The 16,442-nt window shown below is 37.2% G+C and overlaps 1 protein-coding gene across 6 annotated transcripts in view; it reads left to right on the top strand.

Annotated features, from left to right (window-relative positions):
- Positions 1-15,051, top strand: part of ythdc1 (YTH N6-methyladenosine RNA binding protein C1) — a 43,183-nt gene extending 28,132 nt beyond the window's left edge. For 4 of the 6 annotated variants that reach the window (XM_078570410.1, XM_078570407.1, XM_078570396.1 and 1 more), the window contains 9 exons: positions 557-674; positions 2,983-3,067; positions 3,159-3,325; positions 6,295-6,377; positions 11,845-11,881; positions 11,956-12,013; positions 12,127-12,192; positions 12,826-12,960; positions 14,126-15,051. In XM_078570410.1, the coding sequence (XP_078426536.1) occupies positions 557-674; positions 2,983-3,067; positions 3,159-3,325; positions 6,295-6,377; positions 11,845-11,881; positions 11,956-12,013; positions 12,127-12,192; positions 12,826-12,960; positions 14,126-14,341 (965 nt within the window). In that variant the 3' untranslated portion in view covers positions 14,342-15,051. The remainder of the gene's footprint in view (positions 1-556; positions 675-2,982; positions 3,068-3,158; positions 3,326-6,294; positions 6,378-11,844; positions 11,882-11,955; positions 12,014-12,126; positions 12,193-12,825; positions 12,961-14,125) is intronic. The other 2 variants (XM_078570401.1, XM_078570391.1) reach the window with 1 other exon arrangement.
- The last annotated feature ends 1,391 nt before the right edge of the window (positions 15,052-16,442 follow it).

Raw genomic sequence — 16,442 nt, 5'->3', positions numbered from 1 at the left:
AAACACATTGTCCTTTTGATAGTTTCCTTCCCCTGGCCTAGCAGATGTGATGCAGAACCATCAAGATCTCCTCCACTCGATGCCGTTGTTCCATAGATTGCCATTCTAAACACAACTGTCAAGTTAGAAGTCATATAAACTTTTTCTGTTTGTGCTGTCTGGGAATAGGATCAGGGTGTTGGTAGTAAAATCAAATATTTATTAGATGGATATCAGAGAATATTAATTTCTCACCAGCCTGTATTTTTTTCACCACTTAATTTCTCCCTCCCCAAAAAATCTAATTTCATTCAATACAAACCGCTTAGTATTTATACTTTCAGTTACAATGTATAGCTGTAGTTGAGTAAATGTTATTTGAGGATATGGATGTGGCCATGTTTTTAATAGGCCAAATCACTCCCTAATGGCTTGACCCTTGATATATAATGAATCAGAAATTCATACCTGGAAATGCAGTAACTGTTTACATGGTACGAGTATGCGCATAATGTATAGGTGAACAGAGTCCATTAATTTTATGTAACTTACTTTACCATTTTTCACTTGTTTTCAGGGTTTGCCAGACTTTCATCAGAGTCGCACCATGGAGGATCTCCAATTCACTGGGTACTGCCTGCAGGAATGAATGCAAAAATGTTAGGTGGCGTATTCAAAATTGACTGGATTTGCAGGTACTCTCAGTTAAAAGCTATAACAAATTCTGAAACATTAAAGGCAGATGTTTGAGATGCATAGTTCAGCAATTTCTATTATATGAACTGACTGCTTGGGTGGCGTTGAGTACAAGCTTTGTGGGGAGGAAAGGAATATTTAAGGGAAGTCATGTTCATAGGATTGTGACCATTATGGGTGAAGAAGAGTTTTCGGTTCATCTTCATTTATCCATCCACAAAAGCCCTGCAGTCTCACCCCACGTTCCCACTATAGCAACAACTAGTTTCTTCCAGGATTTTTTTTTATATATCTCCAGTCCTATCCTGGTTGATCATGTTTCTATGAAGAACTTCCTGACATCGGTCTTCATGGTGCCTTTGACTAGTTTCAGGTGACCCCAGGCCCTAAGTTCAGTTTAATTTGAAGTAATATTTCAAATTTATCTTTTCAATGCCTTTTATTATCTCACTATCTTAAAGCTCTCTAAAAAGTCAGCTAAAAGATTGGAATAGGCAGATATTTGGTCTCAGGGAATTGAGGGGCATGGGGAGTGGGCAGGAAAGTGGAGTTGAAGCCCAAGATCAGTCATGATCGTATTGAATGATGGAATAGGCTTGACAGGCCATGTGGTCTACTCTTATTTCTTGTGTTCCTAGTCTCATTATGTGACTGAAAAGTCTTAAGTTTCTCCTGGGTTTCCACACAAGTCAGGCCTCTGACAGCGACAACTTTGTATTTATGTGGTGCCTTTTAATATAGGAAAAGTGTCATTATACTTCAAAGATGTAACCTCTTTTTTTAAAAAAAACTCCCACAAGTGACCAGGACCTTGATCAAATAGGTGAATTTTGAGGAGGAAAGTTAGGTGTTTAGAAGGGACTCCCCAAGTGTGGATGTGGATGGTTGAAGGCATAGCTGCCAGTGGTAGGATGAAGGGAAGAAGATACATGAGAGACTTGGGACCAACATTATAGCTCTTTCCTGCATTTCCTCAAGAGCTTGCATGTCTTTTTTTTTGCCTTGATGACCAGAAGTGGACAGAGCTTAAGATATGGTTTGACTAGTGCAAAATACCATTACAGCATTATGTCCACTTTTCTGCTCTTTTGCCTTTATGGTTCAGCATCCTGTTGACTTTGTTAATTGATATTTTGCAGTTGTTGCTTGTGTTAATTGTCAAATGTGCTTATACCCCTAAACCCTCTTAATCAACAGCAGCTTGCATTTATAAAATACTTTAACATAGCATAACATCTCAAGGCCCTTAGCCAGAGAATTACTAATAAACAGTTTTGACATTGAACCACTTTGACAGAACACATGATCAAAAACTTGGTCAAAGAGGTAGGTTTTAAAGGGCATCTTAAAAGAAGAGAGGGAGGTTTAGGGAGGTAATTCCAGAACTTGGGACCAAGGCAGCTGGAAAGCACCAACATGGATCATGGTTTTACGCCAGTCGTAGAGCAGAGATTATACAGGGTGGAAGATCAAAGACCAACCAGAAGAACATTGGAATAGTCATGTCCAGAGGTAACAATGGGATAATCTTTAGTTGTTTCAGCACTATTTATGGCTTATATATGTTACTGTCCTTTCTCCTTACATTGACCAGAATGCTGGAAGAACTTCCTGATCTTTGAATAGAGATATAGGATCTTAAACACACACCTGAGTAGTTTGCCTCTTGAGCATAGGTTCAATCATGTTTGATATTCCTATTTAAACACACACCTGAGTAGTTTGCCTCTTGAGCATTGGTTCAATCATGTTTGATATTCCTATTCACACTAAATAACCTACATTCCTCCTTGTGTCCCTGTGCCAGAGTGAAGGTGTGAATTGGCACAGAACAAGTTAGTTACCTATCTGCCTTAACAACTGAGACCTAAGAAGGATGAATTTTTTTTAAAAATTCATTCATTCATTCATGGGATGTGTGTGTCGCTGGCTTGGCCATCCTAATTGCCGTTGAGAAAGTGGTGGTGAGCAGCCTTCTTGAACCGCTGCAGACCATGTGGTATAGGTACACCCACCGTGCAGTTAGGGAGAGAATGTCAGGGTTTTGACCTAGCAACAGTGAAGGAACGATGATATATTTCCGAGACAGGGTGGTGACTGGCTTGGAGGGGAACTTGCAAGTAATGGCGTTCCCACCTATCTGCTGTCCTTGTCCTTCTAGATGGCACCGGTTGTGGTTTTCGAAGGTGCTGTCAAGAATAAATGCAATTAAGAATTAAGCTGCATGAATGTGATCTGTAAATTAACAGCTTGCATGGGGTAGAATATTAGACCATTATGCTTACTGAAAAAAATATTCTTTTCCAGACGTGAATTGCCATTCACAAAAACGGGACATCTTGTAAACCTGTGGAATGAAAATAAACCAGTTAAAATTGGACGGGATGGCCAGGTATACAAATATAACTTTTCAGACTTATTGCAGACTTCAAACTGCTTGTCTTTTTTTTAAAACTGTGCCATTGGGTCTTTTTTTTCCTTAGGAAATTGAACCTGAATGTGGCACACAGCTTTGTCTTCTGTTTCCACCTGATGAAAGCATTGACTTGTATCAGTTCATTCATAAAATGCGGCACAAGAGAAGAGTGCATTCTCAGCCACGATCAAGAGGCCGGCCTTCTCGGCGTGATCCTGTCCGGGAAGTGGGAAGGTTAGAAACGTTCTTTGGACTGATAGTAGGCACTTGTATTGGAATAACATGATGGAGCACTAAGAGTCACCATTCATTGTACCAGCGATACCGAAGATCACTTTAAAATCCTCATGCCAAGCTGCATGGACTAGTCTGTGGCTTCAGTGAGGATTGCACAGTCTACCCTTGACAGCTGTGGGTGCTTTCGCAGTGGCTTTTCGTCTTCAAGAGTGAAAGAGTGGAGCCATACATGGTTAAAGCATAAATGTCCAGAATGAACTGTAATAAAGAAATGGGGTGATCATATTATTGTTTCCAATATATGAGTACAGAGTGGTACATCCTGTACATATACTGGGGTAGAGGGAGTTTGAGGTATTGTGTAGAACTAATGAAATCTTGGTGTGGTAGGTGGAGTGTAAATTATATTTTTAATGGTAAACTTGCATTTATAATCTTGTGAAAGCCTTTTCTTTCAGGTGTATTCCTGTGGATAATAATGTGCTCTGGGACTTTAAAAGGATCAGTATCTGTTAATTTTACAGAAGATGACATCTCATTTTGGGTTAAGTTATTTTATCTTGGTCAAGAAGAGCATTAAATATGGGACTCTTTCACTTGGTGCTACACCCTGGTCACCGTGACGCATACACCTATTGAAAGTATTCCTTAAAAAAGTATTAGTCACAGTGAATACATTTCCATCAAGCTGCTGAGCTTCTGAAAGCATCCACGTGATTAGGTTTTTTTTAAAAAGGGAAAATCGATGGCCCTTGGAGACCTGGCAACAAACCAGAGTGTGGATGTTGCTGAGTCCGTGTGCGATCTTCCTAGATGTCCACAGTGCCTCTGGACTTTTACAGTTTGAAGCCACCTCACTGAGCACTGCTTATGAACAGTATACAGTTTCCCTCCTAATCTTGGGGGGAGAAAAGGGGTGTTAACACGGTGAAAAAAGCGGAGAATTTCAAAGAACTGATGTAACCACTCTGCTTAGTGCTTTTGCCTGTAGCCATCTATCAAACGACAGATTTAAGTCTTTCAATACCCTCCACTCTGTCAAAGGACTATGGATTGATGTAGTTTGCTGGGATACAGCCTTTGACAAATGTTTCCTTTTATGAAACGCACCTGTGGTAGGTAGAAAATAATTCAACAATGGCCCATTTCATTGATGTAGTGGACTGTCGATTAGGTAGGAGGAAACCTGGCAGTGCCCCTCTCTTTGTGGCTATTATGGACTGTGCGGCCAGATGTCTTTTGAAGTTATGAGCCAAGGGGTTCACTGTGCTATTTTAAAGGTCTTTGTGAATGGAATTTATTCTTTTTTTTGCACTGGACTGCAATAGCATTGCTACCACAGCACCTCTACTCAGCCTGCCAGGCCCTCCTTTTATGTTTGTGGCTCACATCATAAGTCATTAGTTGGGACTGCTTTATGAACTTTACTGTCAAATTAAAACCTTCGTTGCGTGGTCAAAAATCAACTACAAGAAGCGGTATGTTCCTCCTTTAACCAGCATTTTTATATGAACTTGCTGTTGTTGCCCTTGTTTTGTTTTGAATGATAGGGTGAGAAAAATCCACTTTTTCTTCTTCACTCTTGAGTTACTGGGTTGATGCATCCTCTTGATTTGTGAATATGAATCATTTTTCATCTTCCAAAATATCTCACTCTGATTTCTGCTTAATCAAAATTGGGTAACCTATCATAAAATTGGTTTAATCAGCTCCCTCCTTATTACTGATGCACACACAGTTCTCAAACTTCTAATCCATTCACATAATTAATAGGCATTCCCATATATTTTTAACGTCAAATTTGGCAGTCGTACTTGATTATTTTGAAGCCTTAATGTCGATGGCCTTTGGAACCTTAACATCTTGCAACTCAATTCAATTGTGTGAATCAATGTAGAATTAATGAATTTTTCTCACCGTGAAAGCTTTTTTTATGCTTTATTTTTTGTTTAATATATAAAACATATGCAACAGAAAGCTGGAGATAAGTCATTTAGTATGAATATAATTGACATCACTCTTCCTGTTGACTTTAGGCTATTAAGGCTTCCAGTCATTTTGTTTAAAATTTTTGTGTTTTAATGTTTTATCCCCATGGAGACAGTAGGAATTGAATGTGACTTTAAAGTGCACACTTGAATGAATCCCATTGTGTGAATGATAAAATTTGACTCTCATGGTTTTTTCACCATTATTTATTAATTTGTCATATTTTTATAATACAAAATTTGAATTTTAAAACTGACTGCACATGTCCTGTTTAGCAGAAAGAGAACAGGGAAAATTAAGTTTGGTTCTGAGTTTTAAAAAAAAGGTTGTGTTGTAATTTGAAACCAGGTCTCAATGGCGTCTTCCTCTTTGTGGGGATAAAATTATATTTGGACAGCTGTATTTTAAACTAGAAGTATAAAATATTTGAAATGTTTATTAATCAGCCAGAATCATTAAGAATGAACAAAACATACATTCCTTCTTCATGTTCATGTGGTAACTTGTATTTTGCATTGCAACTTTATGAAGAATTGTTCTTTTTTTAAGTAAGCTTTCTGTTGCCATGATATACATAAAACTGCCATCATGAAATGCAGCTGGTCACTTCTGTGTGCTCAGTTGTTCGGTTGTAATTTTCTGTAATTTTTTAAAAATCATAAGATTTAGCTTTAACTGTAACTATCCTGCACTATTTCAAAATGAAGAAGTTTTGAGTTTTTTTTAACCGTGGGTTTAATACACTGTTAACAAGACATATAAGTACAAAGATATATACAGACAACAATCCAGCTGATCAAATTGATGAACTGTTTCATTGGTACAGTAATATTGATTAATGAAACACAGGAAAAATAAATCCCATTATATGTTTGCATTTCTTGATTGCTATCTTAAAATTTTACATTTGTCAGCTTTTTCAATTGTATTCATCAAGTTGTTGTTTTATAATGATTCTGTTTACCTAATTTACGTAGGCGTCGAGCAGAAGATTTTGACTCATATAACACCAGAAAGAGACCAAGGATTGACTACCCACCAGAATTCTCACAAAGACCAGGTCATTATCTTGTAGCATATTGAAATTTTAGAGTGAGAAATGTGGCATTTGAATGAAGTCTACCCTCACTCATAACTGCAGTTATATGATCTACAGATAGACCCGAATACATAGAGGGTCAAGTATTTCGGGCTGTAATTGTAGTTGTGAGTCTGTGTACACTTGCTCAAGTTTTCCATTCAAATCATGCTACATATTTCCTAATCAATAATCATGCAACATAGAAACTTCAGGTAAGTGCAGGTATGTCACGCATTGTACAAGTTTCTCGTGTCCATTTCCAATGTATGGTTAGTGCTGTGACTAATTATAATTTAAGATACATTTTCCACAACGTTGAAAACTAAAAGGTGTTGAGCATATTTAGCCAATATAAAGGTGAGTAATGAAAAGAGAAATAAATACCTGAAGCTGTTGACAACAGATAACAGGTAACTTAGATAAAGTTAAATCCTTTTCAGTAGTCTAGATGTTGCCAGTTGAATTCCTAAGCCTGGCTATTATAGTTGATTTGAATAATATATTACTGTTAACTATTAAAAAATAAATGAACAGCACTGTCCAGAGGGCATAAGAAATCAAGTACGTTGAATGGCATTGCAGTCATGCTGTCCCTCCGGTGACTTAGTGAACCAGTTGGGGTTTTGCAACTTGCTGTGGCGGGATGTTTACTACCACTGGATAGCAGGTCCATTGTCAAAATCACTAGACTGATGATACCTGGTGTGTATATTGTGCTTTTACTGCAGTTTATCATCCAAAGGGGTTTCATGGGAATACTAAGTTTGTTACTGACCCACAAGATTTTAGGACAAACGACCAAAAGCTTGGTTACGGTACATTTATAAGAGCAACTTGAAGGAGGAGAGGGAAGTGGGATGTTTATGGAGGGAATTCTGGAACTTAAGTCATAGGCAGCTTCAGGCATGGCCACCAATGGTGGATCGATTAAAAATGGGGCTGGAATTGGGAAAGTGCAGATTAAGGGCTAGTACACACATAATGATTTTTAGTTAGACTTAACATAGCAATCAGAAGAATGTGTAGTTATATTCATTCCTTTCAACCCAGAGCTTTAATCTGGATGAGAAAAGATTAGAAATCTTTTATTGAATCTTAGAATGATACAGCACAGAAGAAGGCCATTCAGCCTATCATGCCTATGCCAGCTCAAAAACTATTAGATGCATTTCCCAGCTCTTTCCTTGTAGTGCAGCGGATTATTTTCTTTGCAGTTATTTGTTCAATTTCTTTGAGAAAGCTACCATTTGATTTACTCTCATCCTTTCAGGCAGTGCATTCTGGATTGCAATAATTTGAGTTTTTAAAAAATTCTGCATGTTTCATTTAACTTGCGCCAGTCATTAAATCTGTGTCTTCTGGTTACCAACCCTGTTGTCATTGGATTTGCCATGAAGTCTCCAAACTGTTCAGCATGAAACCCTTCCAGATTTTAAGTTGAGTTATACAGCACAGAAACAGGCCCTTCGGCCCTTTGTGTCCATGCCGGCCATCAAGCATTTATCTATTCTAATCCCGTTTTCCAGCACTAGGCCCATAGCCCTGTATGCTATGGCGTTTCAAGTGCTGATCTAAATACTACTTAAATGTTGATGGTTCCTGCCTCTACCACCCCCTTAGGCAGTATTCCAGATTCCAACCACCTACTTGGTGAAAAGATTTTTCCTCAAACCCCCGCTAAACCTCCTGCCCCTTACCTTAAATTGATGCCCCCTGATTATTGACACCTCTGCTAAGGGAGAAAGATTCTTCCTATCTACCCTATCTATGCCCCTCATAATTTTATATACCTCTATCAGGTCCCCCCTCAGTCTTCTCTGCTCTAAGGAAAACAACTCTAGCCTATCCAGTCTCTCTTCATAGCTGAAACACTCCAGCCCAGACATCATCCTGGTGTATCTCCTCTGCACCCTCTCCAGTGCAATTGCATCCTTCCTATAGTGTGGTGACTAGAACTGCACACAGCACTCCCAGCTGTGGCCTAACTAGCGTTTTATACAGCTCCAACATAACCTTCCTGCTCTTATATTCTGTGCCTTGGCTAATAACGGCAAGTATCCCATATACCCTCTTAACCACCTTATCAACCTGTGCTGCTGCCGCCTTTAGGGATCTATAGACATGCACACCAAGGCCCCTCTCACCCTCTGTCCGTCCTAGGGTCCTACCATTCATTGTGTATTCCCTTACCAAGTTAGTCCTCCCAAAATGCATCACCTCACATTTCTCATGATTAAATTCCATTTGCCAAAATTTATTTTTTCAAAAACAAATCTCCCTTTAGCCCTCTCTCTGCTCCATGGAGAATAACTCAAGTTTTTGACACATCCTTCCTGAAGTATTAGCCGTTTATCACTCATAAAAATAAAGCTTTGATTCCTGTCTATGATTTTATTTACAAAAAATTTAGTATATGCTTTTTGGATTTTACTGTGCTAATACCACATTGGAAACTTGATATATAATTCAGGAATGCATCGCTTTCAAAAATGCCTGTTAGTTACTTGTATAAGCAGTGGGTTAAATGCTGTTCAATGATGTTAAACATGGATCCTAAAGCATGGCAACCAAGTATTTTTGGAATAAAAGCAAAAAAACTGCGGATGCTGGAAATCCAAAACAAAAATACCTGGAAAAACTCAGCAAGTCTGACAGCATCTGCGGGATCTGTGTTTCTGTTGAAGAGTCTGTTCTGTTGAAGAGTCATACGGACTCGGAACGTTAACTGTATTCCTCTCCGCAGGTGCTGTCAGACCTGCTAAGTATTTTTGGAAGTCTTATTGAGGATGTTGTGTGGTGTGAGATTAGCATAAGATGAGAAGAAATTAATGCAGTAACTGAAGCTATTTTGTTTACCTGTCTTTGTTGTAGATTTTATATGCTAATGCTCCTTTTGCAGAACTTTGCACAATGTTATGTATTTTGGGAATTAGGGTGTCAGTGTGCCCCATAAAACCTCCCACCCATTCACTTTAAGGGGTAGAGTGTCGGAGATGTGCTAACCTGCTCAAGTTCCAGAAATGTGCTATTGTCATGTGAAGTTCTGCACTAGAGGGCTTCAGTCAAATCTAATGCCAACTTGTTCTGCTCCAAATGAATAAAAAACATTTCTTTCTGTAAAGCAATTCAAGATAGTGATATTTGTCTCTCTCAGTACATAGATTGAAAGAACCTTCCCATAATTTACATTTTTAGTAAAGTTCTGTAAACAAAATGAGCTATCAGGCAAACTGAAGTGCATTCAATTTTATCCCATTCTTGAGTTTTGCTAGCTTGACAATAATTGGTGGCAGAATTTAGGGTTTAATGTATGATTACAATTTTTAAACCAAACATTGATTGAATCGGTGTAACTGCGTACAATAGTGCAGAGGCTCATGAACAATCAAGTAAATTGGTGTATAAAGAGCTTATTTCTATGTTGCACGAGACACTTGCTATGCACAAGCCTGCCTTCCCATTGTCATGGTTTTTGGTCATGCTTGTTTATTGGCATTTATCGTTATCAATCGTTAAAATGTTATTTCAAATTTTATGTAGTTGCAGGCTCTTGCCACAAGGTGGCAAAGTACTCAGCAACTTGGGAAATGCTGCATGCAATTTACTCATTGGACACGTTTCCTTATTTTTTTAAACAATGGTATTGCTTCAGATTAAATGGCCATAAGCATATTTTTGTATTTTTAAGCGAGAACTACGGCATCCATTTGCATAATTGATTTTTTGTAATTTTACAGAAATTAATGGTGTCTCACCAACTATGCAGTGACTTCCTAAAATTACTGTTTAGGCTTTGTTTATGAACAGAATGTAAAAATTAGTTAAAAACTAATGCCAATTCGTAAAAGAGTAAGCTATTTCAGAAACCAATCCTTGTTTGACAGTATAGAATATACTTCTAGAAAAATATTTGGAATTCAGATCTAGAAGCTGAAGATTAACCTGTTAAGCAAGTGACTGGAAATATGGATAAAAATGTGAAAATAGCCTATTCAATAAAGTGGGTTGAGATTTCAGTATTGTGCAGTTAGGTCATCAGTTAGGCACTGCACATTGTAAATGCTATTCCGGTTTGCTTTTCAATTTATTTTCACCATTATGGTATATATTTTCAGACCTATTGCAATGGCAGTAATTTTAATGGTGTACACAGGTTAGGATTAACAGTTTCTCTAGAAATAATTACAAAAGGAATGTTTTCTTATTGAATCTCGATTTTCTAATAATATTTGGGTAATATGTTTTTAAAATAATGATAAAGCTTTACTGTGTGTGAAATGAGTTTCCTTTTTGGTAGATGGGGTTATTATAGCTTAAATTATACACAGTCTGAAGGTCTAGACTTGACTTTTTATATTGAAAGCTGGAATGGGCTTGCATGTGTTAAATGGTTTGAATGGCCTTTTATCGCTACCTTGAATTAGTTACTTTGTCCCAGTTAAAGTTCAAGCTTTGTTCAACAGTTTTGTCAGTTAGTGTAAAAGGTGCTGCCCTGGAGGTAATTTGTTGATTATGTTGTTGAGTAAAGTTGAGTAAAGAGGGCATTTTAGTATCTTATTTCATGTGAGCTGCCTGAGTTGTTTGGTCCCCATACTAAAACAAAACTCCTTAATGAAAGATTAAGCGGTTCAGGACAAACAACTCAATAGCATTGCACACTTATATTTACTGCAAAGCTGGTTTAAATTTATAGTTTCAATATTCTTGTGCTTCTTTAATTTTTAGCCTAGGTAAAGTTAGAAATGGTTGGCACGTGACCTCCTGGTGCCATGTCTTGAAGGCATTTTCACTGAGGGAGGGAGCATACTGCAGAAAGCTTTAATGAAATGTCATAATTGCGAAATATTGGGTTATTAACTACCTCCTATGGGACCAATTCAGCTCTGAGCTGTTGAACTCAGTAACTCTTCCAAATCAATGTCCATAAAGGGTGACAGCGCTTCCTGCTTAAAACAAAATGCTCAAAGTGAGGAAAAAGCACAATAAATTGCCTGTAGCATTGTCCATGGGCAGTTGATGATTTTTTTTAGATATAAGAATGGTGATGGATTTGGAAGAAACTTCAAACTCATTCCATAGTTTCCTAATAGCAGCTATATCATAAGATTTGACTTAGCAAACTTGAATGGGATATTGTTGACAAAACATGATCAAAAGCTGACAACAGGAATGATGTGCCCTATTCGAGTTTTGATGATCTATAGATGTTTCTAAATTGATTTCTTAGGCATACTTGGAATCCTGAAGGCTAGTGTAGGTTGAAAAATATTTTTAAATGCATTTTAAGTTGCAGGTTGGCAGGTTGGCAAAGTGTAGGCGTTTTCGTACTGCTGATTAAAACCACGAATTGTCTAAATGCCCCTGTTAGCTTTATTTATGAAATGGTTTCCTGTGTAAATGATCATTATACAAAACTTTTCTTGTTAATATGTTCATCTTTGGGCAGGATACATGAAGGATCCACGGTACCAAGAAGTAGAGAGGTAGGTTGCCTAAATTAAACATGTCACTCATTCGAGTTTTTATTTCTCTCACATAAATTTATTCATAATTTCAGAACTTTGTATCCCTACAGACGATTTTCCGGCGTTAGACGTGATGTGTTTCTAAATGGAGTAAGTAATTTTCTGTAAAATTTCAAACCTTGGAATTATTATAACATTTGTATTAATATATTGGTAAATACATTTCAATGTCTGATTTCAATTTACAAATATATCTTTCACAGTCGTACAATGATTATATGAGGGAATTTCATCACAGCATTGGTCCACCACCACCTTGGCAGGGAATGGTGAGTAGCCAAGATATGCTCTACTTAGTAGAGGACTTTTGCCCATCAGTGTTTCTCGGTTATTAAAATCTGGAAAAAGTCTGATTGTTAGTTGAAGTAGCTGACTTTACTCCCACTTTACATAGTCTGTTGTTTGTCGTCCACCCCTCAAAAGGGTTATCCTTGGTGGGTGTGTAAGAAATTCACCTGCCTGTGATTTTGCCCCCAGCAAAATTATCAAAAAGAAAATTCTTCCTTTTCGCTTTGTAACCCAGTCTGGCCCCATGCACCGGTTCTTTTTTTGAAATACTTGCAAGTCATTTGTAAACCAGACTGGGTGGTAACTTATCCAACATTCACAGCAGTACCTGTACAGTCTGGCGATGAAGTTATCCTCTCTTGTCTCCTTCCTACTGGGGGAAACAAGTTTGATTGCATTTGAGCCGAGTATAGCGATGTTGGCCTGGAGTCTAATGGTGTCCAATGCCCTTTGCACACTTTCTTGCTAAACAGCTTCTTGTGATTTGTGAGCCCTTTGGGAATAAGATGCTGGCATTTATTCAATATTGGGTGAAATAAATGTTTTTAAAGTTCAAAAATGCTGCAAATGAAGACATGGATGCTGTGTTAACGTTTTGTCTTTCTAATTTACAGCCACCTTATCCTGGTATGGAGCAGGCTCCACATCATCCTTATTACCAACATCACCCTCCACCACCTCAGGCACATCCACCATATTCTGGACATCATCCAGTCCCACATGAAGCCAGATACAGAGACAAGCGAGTGGTATGTACTTTATGCAAATTTACTGCAACCTTCTTACTGACCGCTGATTTTCATTGCAGTAACAAATCCCAACCATATTCAAATGTTGCAGTGATTAAGTTAAGCAGTTCCTCTTAAATTAAATATAAGTCTGCAATATAGCTCACTGACAGATTTTGTCAACATTGGGGGAATTATGACAATTGAGATTAAGAACCTTATTCTTAAATGTCATAGGGTGGATTATTTTTATTCAGCCTTTTCACCAGCCTTTGCATCATGAATAGGCTAGCATCTCAGAGAATTTCTTTATATTGCAGTATTTATATGGTTCTATGACAAGGATTGAAGTCTCATATGTTAAGCCATGCACAGAAGAAAGGACTGCCCTTTGATTTTGCACTGCCTTGTTACTGCCTGGCATTGAAGTACCAATCTGGTTTCTGACACTACCCATGGTAATGACAAAAGATTCCAATTACTGCAGTTTCTGCTACCAGCTCTGTTGCTAGAATCCTTAGTGCTGTTTAAAGAACCATGGGTACGGTTCAGAACAAATACAGAAGTGGAAGCGAAAGCTGGATTCATCAAGCTCAGTCATTATTAATTTTGGAAATCTAGACGTTTACTTCTCCCTTTTAAAATAAAATCTTAGATTGGTGGGAAAATTAGGGAAAGTCAGTGAGCACTCTTTGTTTTAAACACTATTACTCAAAGCAATATAAACAAATAAGGTATAGTCAAGAAAAAAAAACACATTTACACTTGACAACACGTTTATGGTGGTTAATCTTTTTTAAATTTGCAATTGAAGAACCTCTGTTTATTGTTGTGGCTCCAGTCATTACCCACTTTCATGATGGGATATTAAATTGTTGGGGATTTTACAAAGTGACGTTATAATCTAACATTTAGTAAACAGTGTCTGGTACGTGATTTCTGTAGACCTATAATTGACCTAGTATCTTTAGGGTGGTAACTATCAAGTGCACTGTCGCCTTCATAACTAACTAGAGATACAAGATTGACATTTGTTGCAGTATAAATGTAGTCCTAACAGCAGTATATATTTGAATGCAATCTTAAGTCTCAACTAGAAGAGCTTCTGATCAAATGTGTTCTAGCTGTTACTCTTTATAAGATAAATAATTTCATTTTTAGTTACCATTCTCATTCATTCCAATAGCATGACTATGACATGAGAGTAGATGACTTCCTTCGTCGCACTCAGGCAGTGGTCACCAATCGCCGAAGTAGACCACGGGAAAGAGAGAGAGAGCGTGAACGGCCTCGAGATAGCCGACGAGACAGGGAACGTGATCGAGGCAGAGAACGTGAACGAGAAAGGGAAAGAATGAGGGAGAGAGAGAGAGACAAAGAACGAGGAAGATATAGGAGATAACTCGTTGGCTGAAGCACTGCCCATATTATTGTGTTTACAGTAGCAGAAAGGTGTTTAGAACTGTTCCTTTTTTATTTTTATTTTTTTAAGTTAAATTACATATTGGAACTTATTATGACCCTCGTACATCTATTGCTTTCATGCATGTGGGACTATATCAACTGAATTTTGAACCCAGAAGCACAGATTTTTGTAGAGGGATGTTTCAGGGGGAGGGGTGCGGTTTGCTGATGACTTATTGTCATCTATGAATGTTAATGTCTAATCAAAAATATTTGCCCTCTGTTCAGTTGAAAGCTGTGAGGAACAAATCTGCACTTGGCGTAGACTTTGTTGTATGTAGTTGCACATGGATTAATGAGGAAAATATTGCTGCTAATAAGTATGCAAGTTAAGTATAATGGGCTGATTGTGTGACCTTGTTATGTTGTAGCAAGTAACTTTTTTTTAAACTCCATTTAGATTTCAACTTTTTTCATTGTTAATGATGAAAGCAATATTCAAAGACACTATTACAATCCAGTTTTAACTTTTTTAAGAGAAATCCCTTGCTTAATAGCATTTAATCAATGCTAAAGTTCATTATTTTTCTCCCAAAATTAAAAAAAAGCACGCAGTGGCCTGATAGATTTACTGTAAGTTTATGGTAGAAAATTGTTACATTACCTTTAACTGCAAAACTTTTGTACAAAATAAATGAGAAAACTGATCACTTTCAGTGTGTGTTGCTTTATTACATAAAGAAGTGGTGTTGAAGAAAGTGATACTTCCTTTGTACTTTCTGATGTAAAGTAGATATTCAGATAATGTCTTTTGGTATGAAAATGTTTCATGTAGATAGTCTGGACCAAAATTTCTGAATTAATAAATTGTTAAATATGCTAACCTTATTTGCATGTTGAAAAAGTTTGGATGGTTTTCATTTCCTAAAGCATCCACACATGAAGATAGATAAATTGTTAACCTTAGTATTTTGTTCTTTATGCTCATAATTGTAATATCAGAATTCTTTTGCTTCAATTTTAATAAATTTACGGGCTCTGGACTTCCCTTTTGACATTGTGCCACGTTCCATGAATGTGATTGTTTTTAAAAAAGATGATGAGAGTCCATGCAATTCTCCTGCACTGGAAAGATCTGGAAAGCTTCCTCTGATTACTTGTATAGTAATGTAATATTACAGTTGAAGGATTTGCCGAATGCTGGTCATATCTTGGAAAAATGGGAACAGAATGCTTTAATGTCATTCAATTAAAACATCATCGCTTTTACTTGTCTTGAAATAAAGTTACTGTTATAAAACTAAACAGGTGTAGAATCCCAACTTTAAATGTGAAAAGTAGGCTTGAATTTAAATCTTTCTGTTTCTCAAATATTAAACAACCTGTAGAAAACTTTATTGTCATGGGGAACACACAAAATGCCTTCACATATAAAAGATGCACTAGGTGTAACCAAACTATAAGGGTGTCCTGAGTCAAGATTTTTGATTTCTTTCTCTTCCGAGCAAAGATCTGGAATGATTATATTTAAATGGAATTTCAAAACTGTATTCACAGCTGTTTTATTTAATAGCTAGTTAAAATGTTAATGAAAGCAGTTTCCAGAAACTGAAGGTGGTCAGTAATTGATAAAAATCCCTCGCATCCATTTTGCGTTGGGAATTTCCGATGTGCTTTAGTAGTTGTCTGGCATATGTCCCTCTGAACAGATGCATAAAATTTGAGAGGCAAACACACTGGCAGCCTGGCCTTCATAAACAATCTGCTTGCCAAACTGAAAAGGTTAAGAAGCTAGATAATTGGAAATTATTTTGGTCAAACATGAGTACCTGTTAATGTGGGAAAGTGTTGATTAAATTACTTGTGTGAAAATAAATTTTGTGGACTGAATTGTAAAAAGTTACAACGGTAGCTTGACATGTTCACTTGCTGTTTAAGAAATAAAACATCTCGATTAGTTTCTAGATTCATTTTGCATGTTACCTTTCAGCAAAATTGTGACGCATGAGAGCTTGTGCAGAAGATGCTTTATCAAGTCACTGGACCATTCTGTTATTGCATCCCTGGAATATGATGAATTTGTACATATCGGTATTTGG

This window comes from Cetorhinus maximus, chromosome 2 (genome assembly GCF_964194155.1).
Source record: "Cetorhinus maximus chromosome 2, sCetMax3.hap1.1, whole genome shotgun sequence".
Classification (NCBI taxonomy): domain Eukaryota; kingdom Metazoa; phylum Chordata; class Chondrichthyes; order Lamniformes; family Cetorhinidae; genus Cetorhinus; species Cetorhinus maximus.
Note: the sequence above shows the minus strand (reverse complement) of the source record. Positions and strands in the feature narration are given on the sequence as shown.